Source organism: Anoplophora glabripennis, unplaced genomic scaffold (genome assembly GCF_000390285.2).
Source record: "Anoplophora glabripennis isolate ALB-LARVAE unplaced genomic scaffold, Agla_2.0 scaffold447, whole genome shotgun sequence".
In the NCBI taxonomy this organism is placed as follows: Eukaryota; Metazoa; Arthropoda; class Insecta; order Coleoptera; family Cerambycidae; genus Anoplophora; species Anoplophora glabripennis.
In genome coordinates, this window is record NW_019416632.1 from 367961 (window position 1) to 380475 (window position 12515).

A 12515-nucleotide genomic window follows, 5' to 3' on the forward strand; every position below is an offset into this window, starting at 1 on the left:
AGGATGTCATTTCAGAATCCAAAATCAACGTGTCTCGGGATTTTTTACAAATGTGCAAAATAATTGAGATACTAAATTTGTTCCATTTGGCTGTTCCACTATACATATTTTTATACATAACATTAAAAAAGGTGCATTTCTACTGCATGTTAACTTTCTAGCTTACAATTTGCTTCTTTTGCTTCTGCAACAATCATTGCGACAAATATTTAACTAATATGCAAATTCTTTGGGAAGCACTCTTTCATTTATGCAGAATTTTGAATAAAATAATTCATGTTAGCATTTTGTGGCTACTGGTTTATCAGATCGAACTCATATGACGTAATTCCCAGCTAAAATTTGAAACTGTAAAATCTAATCATTGAAAAAGGTTCCCTCGCAATGGAAAATCGAATACTATCAAATTAATATTTGTATTTATACCGTCTTGATATCTACATAATATTGAATACAACGTGAAATTAGAATTCTTAATTATAATTACATCCCCAAAAATACCTTTTAACCATGTAGGTACTTGATGGAACACGTCTAAATTTACGCGCTATATACTTAAAATATAATATGTATAGTTTTCTATGTATAACTTGTTATTAACAGTAATTTGGAAGACAATGAGAATATCCAATATTTTTTTTATAAAGGCATGATTTTAATCAATTGAATGGAAGACTTTGTTGACAATTTCAGACGAATCTTTTGTTTCCACTCTCACGATGTTGCAAGTGGATTTTCGATAAACTTAAAATGGTAATCCGATAGAGAAAGCTTTGATCAGAGCATTGCCACTATCATATATACCAATAATTCCAAACAAGAAACCTAAAAAAATTATGAAGTAGTCAAAAGCTATTGTCCTTGTATCCATCCCGTTTCTTTTCAATTTAAGGTGAAAATAGCACGGCCAAATGAAGCTGAGCATAGTACCGGTAAAACTGCCAATGAAACCCATGAGTATCGAAAAATGCGGGATGAAACAGGCCATTAAAATGGTGAAAACTACTACCCCTACTCTCCACGCCAATCCCCAAACTTTCAAGTCGCCGTCCAAAGCCCAAATGGTGGGAAATGGCGATTTTGGCTTTCCTCTGAAGAAAACTCTCTCCAATAGTTCGCATGCTGCGTAATAAGGTAAGGGGTAGCTAAGAATCGCTTTCATTACCAAACAAATATTTACCAATCCCTTGAATCCCTCTGAGGGTAAATTATTTGTGATCACTTGTTGCGTGTCATTTTGAAATGTTAAGAAGCAAACGTATCCAAACATCGCTTTGAATATCGCTGCCCAGACATGAGACCAATCCAGCATCCACTGGAACTTTGAAGGATCCTCCATGTTGCCTTCAAGGGTTGGTAGAAATATTTGGGACGTGTAGGAGAATACTATGACTCCCAGGCTGATTGGAAAATTTTCTAAATCCAGAGTCCACTTGACTTTGCTCCAACCCCAGTCTCCTATGTACAGTAGACAGTAGCCGAGAATAACAGCATTGATGAAGATGTGAGACATAGTGCACCAAAATGACAGGACGCTGACACTTTTTAGGGACTTTAGAAATGCTAGAAAACAGAAATAGGTATTTTACAATATCTATTATTTTATTCCTAAATGATTACTAATTAATAAGAATGCTTTTATCGTTGGTTTCTGTATTGCACAAATTTATAGAAGACAAATAAAGATAAACACAAATTAAGTGTAATCTCGCACTTTGGAAACGTCAAAATTATGAATTTATTACGTACTTAATAAGACTTTAAAAATTCAATGTAAAAAATTTGGATAGTTTCATAAAAAAAAATTAATTTGACTAAATAAATCGAATCATAAAAACCTTTTTACAAATGCAATTTCATTTTAAATAAGACATATATGATAAAATATGAAAATTTAGTTATCGTAAGTGGGTACCTACTGGTAATTAATTAAATAAGAAGAAATGGTTTTTTACCCTGTTATAAAGATATTAAGCTAATTCAAATATATTCATTTTTTTTTAAATATCAAAAGAAAGAAAAAATTATGGGTCTTTTAAAAGATCTATACCAAACTTCGACAGAAGATTGCTGGGTTAATTTCAATTCAATATTCCATTTTTTTTTAAATATCAAAAAGAAAAAATTATGGGTCTTCTAAAAGATCTATAACAAACTTCGACAGAAGATAGCTGGGTTAATTTCAAACATTTTTTCTTATATGAACATAGGTCCGATAACTTTTTGTTTAGAAGTTACAAGCGTTTTAAAAATTATAATTTCATATTTCAAAGTAGCGTGATAAATAAAAATAATGGTGGTCGCTATAACAATAATTTTGTATATTCATTTGACACTTAACGGTAAAGTGCTAAATAAAATATGCATTTATTTACACTGCAGTATGCAGATATTGCTTTTATATACAGGGTGTTAGAAGTTTGACTGCCTTAATTTTAACAGACGATAGAATACATTAAAATAAACTGTCGCTGATTTCTTCAACAAAATGATAGATTCATTTCGCTTGTCATGTGGTGTGATGAAGCGTGTTTTACTAGGGACGACATAAATAATAATCATAATGAACATATCTGGGCATTACAAAATCCGCATGCAATTAGATCAAGACAATTTCAGCAACGTTTCAGTGCCAACGTTTAGGTAAGCATTTTCAACAATAATTTACTGCCTGTACATGTTTTAAATCATCTTTTAAATGCAGATCTGTATAGAACTTTGGAAAACAACCTTTTTTATTTCATTGAGACGTAGAGTTTAATATTGTTAAAATTATTGGTATCAGAACGATGGTACACCTCCACATAGAGGGTGACAATTAACTGCTTAGTTAAATGATCATTTCCCGAATAAATGGATAAGATCAACAAGAGCCAATAGCATGGCCATCGCGTTCCCCAGATCTAAATCATTTGGACTTTTATTTATGGGGACTATGAAACAACTTGTCTACCATGTTGAAATCACTACCCGTCAGCAGTTATTTGAAAGAATTCAGGATGCAACTGACCAGATAAGAAACGATCCAAACCTCATCCGTCGAGTGACGGAATCTTTAGTTCAGCGATGTGAGGCTTGCACTCGAGCCGAGAATGGACATTTTGAACAATTTTTATAATCATAGCAACCATCATTTTTATTTATCAGGCTACTTTGATTAAAATATGAAATTCTATTTTTTAACATGCTTGTAACTTCTAAACAAAAACGAATCGGACCTATGTTCATAGAAAAAAAATGTTTAAAATTAACCCAGCTAACTTCTCTCAAAGTTTGTCATAGAGCTTGTAGAACACCCTGTATAGAGGGAGAGCTTGATGTTTGGGCTGAGATCATTTGTCAAGAATTCTCACAATTTCAAGGCAAAATACTGGTAAAAGTTGATGTATTGGTAAGAAACTACTTAGACGACATTTTTCGAGATAGGTGGATACAGCTAAGAGAATCGATTGAATGGTCTCAAGATTTCTTTTTATGGGGATACTTAAAAAATAAAGCATACCAAAATAGATCACAAAATACACAAGTAAATGCAATAAAAGAACGCATTCGGACGGAGAAGGCACAAAAAACTCCGGAAGTTATAGACCAAGTGCAAGAAGAGTTTACTACTCGTCTTTTTCACTCTATTACAACTGGGGTTTGTCAATTTAAAAATCTATTGTAACTGGGGTTGTTAAAAATACATTTTTTTTTGTAATTTTATATTTTTTTCTTTGGAACTATACAAAATTCTACTACGTAAACTTATTGATGACCCACGTTTATATTTAAAAAAACATCGGTGACGTCATCACTGCCACACAGATGACGTCATATGTAAAACACATATTTCGCAGAACGCACGGCAAATAAAAATTGACCTGTTTCAGAATTTTTGTTCAATGTCATCGATTTACAAAATAATTGTTGTATTTCTTAAGAAACAAAGTTCTAGTTCGACGGAGATACAGTCATGGAAAAAAGTATTACTTTTTTAATAGTTTTCAAGCTTTGAAACTTTATTTGTTTCTTCATCACACATCAGGAAAATCTACAAGTAAATGTGTAATTAAATAACCTCGAATTCAATTCTCAATTAGTAGGTACCTATTTCACTAAAATTTTTTCAACAAATTATTTAAATATACAAGGTGTTTCGCATAAGAACCGACACAGAGCAGGGGGATGATGGTGAATCCAAAATATGGTGATTTAACGCAACTTACCTTTCGACTAAGCTGAGAAGTTATAAGTAGTGCTGGAAAGTGCGGTTTCAAATTTCGAAAAAAATCTATACTTACCTATCTCAGTTATACTTGAACTTAGAAAAACAAATTTGGTACACGGTGTGAGTGTACCAAGAGAATTAATCGACAGTAAGTAGAGTTCAATTGAAGCATTTTAAAGGATTCATAAGGGATGATGCACCATTAAAATGGGACAGAATTTTTTAACCCGTTGACAAACTTAAAAAATTATTACTTTATTTTATGGGGAATTTAATTCTAAAACTTTTCTTACACTTTGTCGTTTTCAAAAAAAAAACAAATAACTAATAATACGTATTGTTTATTTAAAATCATCGAAAATTCAAAAGTTGGCTATGAATTTAAACGTCAAACTTGACGATCGGAAAAAAGTTGGAATAAAAATAATTTAATAGAAAAACAAACAACTTAAACAACAGAAACAACATACATAACATAACACATAAAACACACCACAGAAATGAGACAACCCCCAAATCCAAAAGCCAAAGGCTTGTGCGAAAGGGGGCTACACTTGAAAAAACGCGGACAAACACCCATTATCCATCGACATTGCCAGTGCCGACACCGGGGATCGAACCCGGACCAGAGTAGGAAGCCTAGCCGAGAAATGCTTGCCACCGCACTCTCGACCGACTGCGCTACCGTGGCGATAATAATACAATTTGCACCAATTAGAAATTATTCAAAATGACCACCGTTTTCTCTCAGGCATAAATTTATTCTTCGTCGAAAATTGAAGTTTACTCTATCCAATAACCGCTGATTGTTTCTAATGAATGTGCATTTATCCGTAATGCGATTCCACAATTCTGCTCGAGACGCAACTAGCGAGGAATATACGTACAAATTATTTTAACTTTTCCTAAAGAAAGAAGTCACATTTGTTGAGGTCTGGTGATCGTGGAGACCAAGCTTGTGGCAATTATTTCCTCTTGCAATTTATTTGAATACTACTGATTTAAAAAGTGAGAGGGGCTCCATCATCCGTAAACTGGCAGAAATTCACTCGTTTAACCAAATCGTTCGGTAACAATCGGTAACAATTCCTGCATTTTTTGGATATGATATGGGTACTTAGTAGATTACGTCTGATCACTCGGTGCACAGAAGTTTGCGATATACCGGTTTGTCGAGATAGAATTCTAGTACTAATATGTGGGTCATCTTCAATTGTATTCAAAATAAGTTCTTCGTCTTGTTCCACGTCCTCGAATTTTACTGAAAAACTTGCCTATTTCTCGAGCTCGTTATTCAACATTGGAAAATGTTTCTCTATGCGGGATTACACGATTTGGAAATCTTCTCCAATATTCTTCAACATTTCTTCTGTAGTGTCATTCACAGCAATCTAACACTAATGCATCTCAACTTATTCGCTAAATGAAAACTTCCCAGCCCTTTTCAAAACACTCAACAAACAATTACTAAAATCAAATTACTTTTTTCTGATCGTCAAGTTTGACGTTTAAAGTCATAGCCAACTTTTGAATTTTCGGTGATATAATAAATTCGATGATTTTCTATTAAATAATTCTGTCACATTTTAATGGTGCATTATCCCTTATCAACCAAATTTAGTTTTTCTAAGTTCAAATATAAGTGAGATTATTTTGAAATTTAAAACTCCACTTGCAAGGCCTACCCTACAACTTTTCAAGGGTGCAGCTTCGTATAAAGGTAAGTTGCGTTAAATCACCATATTTTGATTCCCCTACATGCCCCTGCTCTGTGTCGCGCCTTATGCGAAACACCCTGTATGTCTGATGAAGGAACAAATAAAGTTTCGAAAACTTGAAAACTAAAAACTTCCATCCCTGTCGAACTAGAATTTTGTTTTTTTTTATAGTTTAACATAAAGTGATTACTACTTCAACTAACGACTGTCCTGAGATCTGACAGAATCTAGATTATAATTGTGCAAAAATTTCTAGTCTTGGAAAACTAAGCATACTCAACAGGATTTTAAATTATTTCTGCACTTCGAAAAAACCTTCATAAAGATACCTACCTAAAGGAATTAACAAAATACCAACAAGCATCATCCATGACCTGGTGTCGATAGCTCCGTCTGGAAAGGTACCTTTCATCAAATCACCGCATACCACCACGTATAATATGCAAGTCATAAGCAATTCGATGATTTGTGCCACATTTACTACGCGGGCTCCATATTTTTTACCAAAACATTCCTTCGCAATGGCCACATAGGAATCCCTCACTCTTACTTGCTTTCCAGTTTGGATGTCAAACTCGTACAGGCACTCCACCAGAATTTTGCCAGTATAACAGCAAATATAGGCAATACCTACCATCGCTACTATGGCCCAATATCCCCCACGTAAAACAGCAAACGGAAGGGAAACAATAAACATTCCCTGAAAAATAATCCAATTAGATTCAATTATTTATTGCAAATTTGTATATAAACAGCGAATTACGCACTGAATCGTAAAGAGTGTTTCAGAAAAAGGTACCCAAAGAGGTTGATAGAACTACAAGAAGTTACTACTCCAGTCGAATTAGATGATAAAACCTGAAAATTTATTATTTGTAGATATTTTATTGCACTTTATGAGGCGGAAGAGTACCTAGGTAGAATGATAATATCAAAAAAATACGAAAGAAGTGATTTTCACTGCCCACGAAAATCTAGACCACCTATGGGAATATTAGGTATTTTATGTTCTAGGCAATTAAATTACGTACAATTTAAGGTATCTAAAGTAATTTTTCACTAATTTTTAACTATAAAATAAAGATCGAAAGGGGAAAAATCAATATTCGAAAATTGCAAAAAAGAGCGAATTCTCGAGCAGCTTTTGCCTGACCCTGGGATTGGTTTATAACGCTATTGTTAGTTGTAAAGTGCTACTTAATTTCAACTATTTGAAATTTTTCTTTTTCCATACGTTTCTTTGGATCAATTAGAACTTATATCTACGATATTAACTTATAAAATTAACGATTAGTAATTAAAAACAAAACAAACGAAATTAATTAACAAATACCTACCTGGAGCAACAATTTCACGGTTAATCCAATCAGCTTTTGGTACACCAATTGGTCTTTGGATTGACCGTTTTTTCCATAAATTTCATCAACATCCATCGCTTTTTGCAATAATAATTCGCAATTTAGATTTTCGCATTCAACCTTTATTTTATAGTTAACAAATTGGTGAAATATAACTTTAGATACCTTAAATTAATTATAGATAATTTAATCGCCTACAACATAAAATAACAAATTTTTCGATAGGTTGTCTAGATTTTAAAAAAGTGAAAATACACGTAAATTTGCCACTTATTTGCAATTTGCCAACTTAGCTTCACTTCTTTCGAGTTACTTTTTTGATATTATCATTCTATATACTATTCCTCGTCATACAGTACAATAAAATGTGTACCTTTGGATCATGAGTATATCGTATTTTGTTTCAAAGATGATGTTTTTAAAATCAAGTTTTAGCTTTAAATTTTCCAAAAAACAGTGCAACGTATGGAAATTAGATACAGGTTAAGTTTTCGCGGGTCGGGTATTGCTAGTTTTTGACAATCTTGCTTAGGACTTTAAAATGCATCATACATTTATCATGTAAAACTCTACTTAAAAAAAAAAGACTGTTCATATTGCTGAAAAATGTTGTAGGTGTCAAAGTCTTCAGCATTTATCTCTTAATATGCAGGGTGTCCGGAAACTATTGGACCATACTTCAATGACTTAGCTGAAAATAAACTGATTTAAAACAAGTTACTTTAATACAGTTTTGTTTCCTTAAAATGTTACCAGCATCCAAAACAATATTTTTTATTCCATTGTTAAGGTAACTCAGTGACTTTACAATATATCTCAAATTAATTTTGGTACAGTGGAATTTTAGAGTAGCCAAGCAACGGTCTCTTATTTTTTTGTCATATTTTATTGTTGTTAAGTATTTTTAGAAATCGAGGAAATTGTATAAAATGTTTCTTTATTAACTACAAAAAATATACACTTATTGTAACGAGCGTTCAAATAAAAACGTGGTCGAGTTGGTTCTGAAAATTTGGACGTAGGGCGTAGCGTATAGCAAATGAACTTAAACGTCATCTGTCAAAGCGCTATATCGCCGATATCAATTCGTTTTAAAAAGCGTTTAAAATGGTGTTTTCTCAAGAACAAAAAGTGTTTATCATAGAGTCCTACTTTAGAAATGGACGCAAGATTGATGGAATATGGAAGTATTCTATTGAGGAATGTTTCATAGAATTTCAAAATCAATTTCCCGGCGTTGTTGAGTACAAAATTTTTCAAAGTGCAGTTCAGCGTTGTGTTAATGTTTTTCATGAAACGGGCAGTGTAACAAGAAAAGAAGGAAGCGGCCGACCTAAAAAGTAGACTGAAGAATTAAAAGAAAATGTCCAACAAATAATGGAAAATGCGCCAAGAACTTCTGTACGTGTTTTATCACAAATGGTGGGAGTATCAGTCGGTACCAGCCACACAGTGTTAAAAAAAGATTTGCGTTTGTTCTCCTTTAATTGTTTGTTATTGTTATCACGATTATTCTTTAAAATAAAGTTATATAGTCATTAACGTTATTGAAACTGACAGCTGCTATACAGTTCGTTGAGAAATGAGGTTAAGTTGGCCGCTATAAGCTACTCCCTACGTCCAATGTGTCAGAGCCAACTTCGACCACGTTTTTATTTGAACGCTCGTTATATTGCTAAAATACATCTAAAAGCAAAATTGTACCAAAATAATTTGATCCAAATCTGTTTATTTTCATCGAAGGGGGCGGCTCTTGAAGAATAGCCCATTCGTTTTCGGACATCCTGTACATTAAAAAATATGGAATTACCCATAAGTATGTGTGTTCCGAATAACATATATTAAAGAATAGAAGCTAATTAATTGCCACTGAAAATAATAGTAGCTAATGACTTTTAGCAGCTGAATTTAGCACCCTCAAAAATGTATGTGTATCAAATTTCAATGCACTATATGGTTTTTTAGAACATATGTGGCTAAGATTTGATTTTAAAAAGTTATATCTAAAGTTCTGTATCTCAAAAACAAAAGGCGATAGGCTCATAATTCATGGAAGAAATCTATTTCTCAAGTAATTAGGTTCCATAACAGGCAAAAATATTGTGCCAAATTACGTTTAACTTTAAATGAATGTGATATTTTACGCTATGAAAATGAAATAAAATTTTTGGGTGTAACAATTGACGAATGCCTCAGCTGGAAATCTCATTGTGCTCAGTTAATATCGAAATTAAACTCGGCATGTTATTTGATAAGAAATCTGAAACCTGTGTTAACTTCTCTACAATTAATAACTGTTTTCAAGCGTATGTGAGTTCCAGACTGAGATATGGTGTTGGTTTTTGGGGAAATTCCTCCCTTGCATCAGACGTTTTTATTTCAAAAAAACGTATTTTAAGACACATGTTTAGAATACCTCGGAACCACTCATGTAGACATTTTTTTAAAAATTTTAATATTTGTTGTCTTTATTTATCTTCGAGTTGTCCGTATACATTTTTAGAAATAAGTCTACTTTTAAATTAATGAAACCATTCATAATAAAAGCACTAGGCAAAATAAGAAATTTCACATTCCTTTTTATAAATACAAAATATTTTGTGATTCACCATTTTATTTAGGTTTAAAAGTTATTAACAAATTGCCTTCTGAGATAAAGAACACAAATAATTTTATATTTCTTAAGAAGTTGCACAAATACTTAATAAGAAATACATTTTATACTTTATGAATAGTTTTAAGTTATTTTAAGTAGGTATAAAAAAAATGTGACAATTCCTATACAATGTCTGTCTTCAAGGAAAATAAAGTTTATTTTATTTTATTTTTTATTTTATTTGTTGATGTTCCATGAACCTCTGGATTTGTTATACCTTTTTCTAAACCATATATATTCTATACTATTTTTTTATTGATTTAACACTTAACACATAATCTGTAACTGCTCCGCTGTTTTATCTATATAAAAACAAGAAAACTTTGAAGGTAAAATATAATAGAATAGGTATTAAAAAATGTTAATATCATTTTCTGTTTTTAAGATGCAGCTTAGTTCTATTAATGTAATACTGTTTCACTAAAAAATTGTATTGGATTTTTGTAAGCTTGCCTAGTAGGTTAGTTTAGAGAAATAGTCATAGTATTTTTATAATTGGTAAATTTTAGAAAATATAAAAATAGTCCCTTTTCTTTCAAGGTCGGTTTTTCACAGTTTTAGATGTGTGTTTCTCTTATACCTTTATCTATTTGAGTAATTAATTATAAAAATTAATATTTGACTACAAATTTTAGTCAACGGTTTCCCCCTCGTTTATTCTTTTTCCGTAATCTTATAAATAACCTTTAACCTTTCTATGGTATTCAAAATATTTTATAATACAAGTACAAACAGCATAGTCAACCATTTTCTTCTAAAAGCCTTACTCCTACTAATATTTTTACTATATCAGGCTTATAAAAAGGTTTGTATATACAAAATTAATTCCTAAAATTCAATGACAATGTTTTGATATAAGTATATTATAAAAGTAAAACATTATAAACTGTTTATCTTGAATAACATTCCAAATTATATAAATAACTGTATATAAAAACTGCATATATTTCAAGTTTTTCTTTATATTCGCCGTAAATTCCTTCATGTATTATTAATCCATATTTTTGTTGGTATAAGTATTATTAGATAAAATAATTAAAATATTGCTTATATTTATTTTATTTGTGACATTTTCGTTTACTCTTTTTATTTCATTGGGTCTTTCTGCTGTCAAAATTTCTTAGGCCAAAAAGGAGCAATCACAGAGTTGATTTTATAAATTTAGTGTGCTTAATTAACCATCATTCATATCTCACGCTGAGAGAGTACAGTAGTTTTTCACAATTACACTAATTGTAAGTTAATTTTATAATGATAGTTTTGACAACGAAGACACAGAATGTTTCAAAACGTTAACTATGTAATGAGATTATTGTGTTGTTGCGAATGTGAAGAATTATTATTATAATTAATATAATTTCTCAGTTTCTGAGATGTTCCAGATTATGCAAAATTAAATTTATAAAATCAGTCCTTTTTGACGCAACGAGTTATTTATTTTAATTATTATTCCTGTTCAGTGTAAAATCAGAGATAAGAAATCAGTGAGAGATCAGAGATCAGACAGATAAGAGAAAGATCAGAAAAATCAGAGAGATTAAATTAGATTAATCAGAGTAATTCAGAGTAAAATCATTACATTAATTAAAAACAGACGAGAGAAAAATTCGAAATAATTTTATATCAACAGAAAATGTACATGGAGAAACTAATAAATAACCAAAAAATAGTATCAAGCTTGAAACGTAAACAGTGTTTATTTACTGGAAGATTTAACAAAGTCAATAGAATTTAAAGAAAAAAAACAGCTTCTTCCAGACTTTATATTACTTCTAAAATAAAAAGCTAATGTGACAATGTTAGCAACTGTCTGAAGACAAAATAATAACATTTTATTGAAATATTACCTGAATGGCGTTAGTAACGTTCCATGCCGCCTGATATTCGTTTATTTTAACATCGCTCTTTCCCTCGACGAAATCAGACCCTTCTGAAAAGTCAACAGATGACATCCTACTCTGTTGCCTTTGATACCCTTCATTGAAACTGTCTTCGGCTTGATTCTGATAATTGTTTTGCTCCATGTTCAGGAAAGGATTAGTAGTCTTCATATTGCTCATCTCGTGGTGTTCATCCACCGTCCCATGGGTGGTATGGTTTTGGTCGGGCAATTGGGCAAAGTGCACCCTCTCACCTGCGATACGTTGAGGCTCCTCCGGTCTATTGGGAATCATCTGCCGACGAATCTGACTAGCCACGTTAACGGCGGCTGACAAGGGGGGCAACCGGATTTGCCCCAAACGGTTCATTTTAATTTTTTTGGAAGGGAAAACAACTGTTACACGGAACTGAACACCGCCAAGATGGACCGTTTTGTAAAATAATGTTTACCGAAAATCGATACCACTTACAATACTTTCCTTTTTTCGGTCAGGGAATGACACACACCTCACCACACATGAACGTTTAAACGTGAATTACGAAAAGGGACGGCTGCTTACCGTTTTAATCATTTTTAGTGACGTTTTAAGAGGGAATTAATCCTGCACGATTTCCATCTTGGCGGCGACAAGCTGTTCGGGATGTTCAAGGTACATTCGCAGCTTCCCTGTACAGTCGGCGTCTAGGCAACA

The 12515-nt window shown here is 32.2% G+C and overlaps 1 protein-coding gene across 1 annotated transcript; it reads right to left on the reverse strand.

Annotated features, from left to right (window-relative positions):
• Positions 1–745: 745 nt before the first annotated feature.
• LOC108910948 (vesicular inhibitory amino acid transporter) lies at positions 746–12191 on the reverse strand. Its single transcript, XM_018715733.1, has 3 exons — positions 11790–12191; positions 6262–6628; positions 746–1563 (listed from the first exon to the last, which is right to left on the reverse strand). Exons 1-3 carry the CDS (start codon positions 12189–12191, stop codon positions 746–748), a joined length of 1587 nt encoding a protein of 528 aa, XP_018571249.1.
• Between the last annotated feature and the right edge of the window lie 324 nt (positions 12192–12515).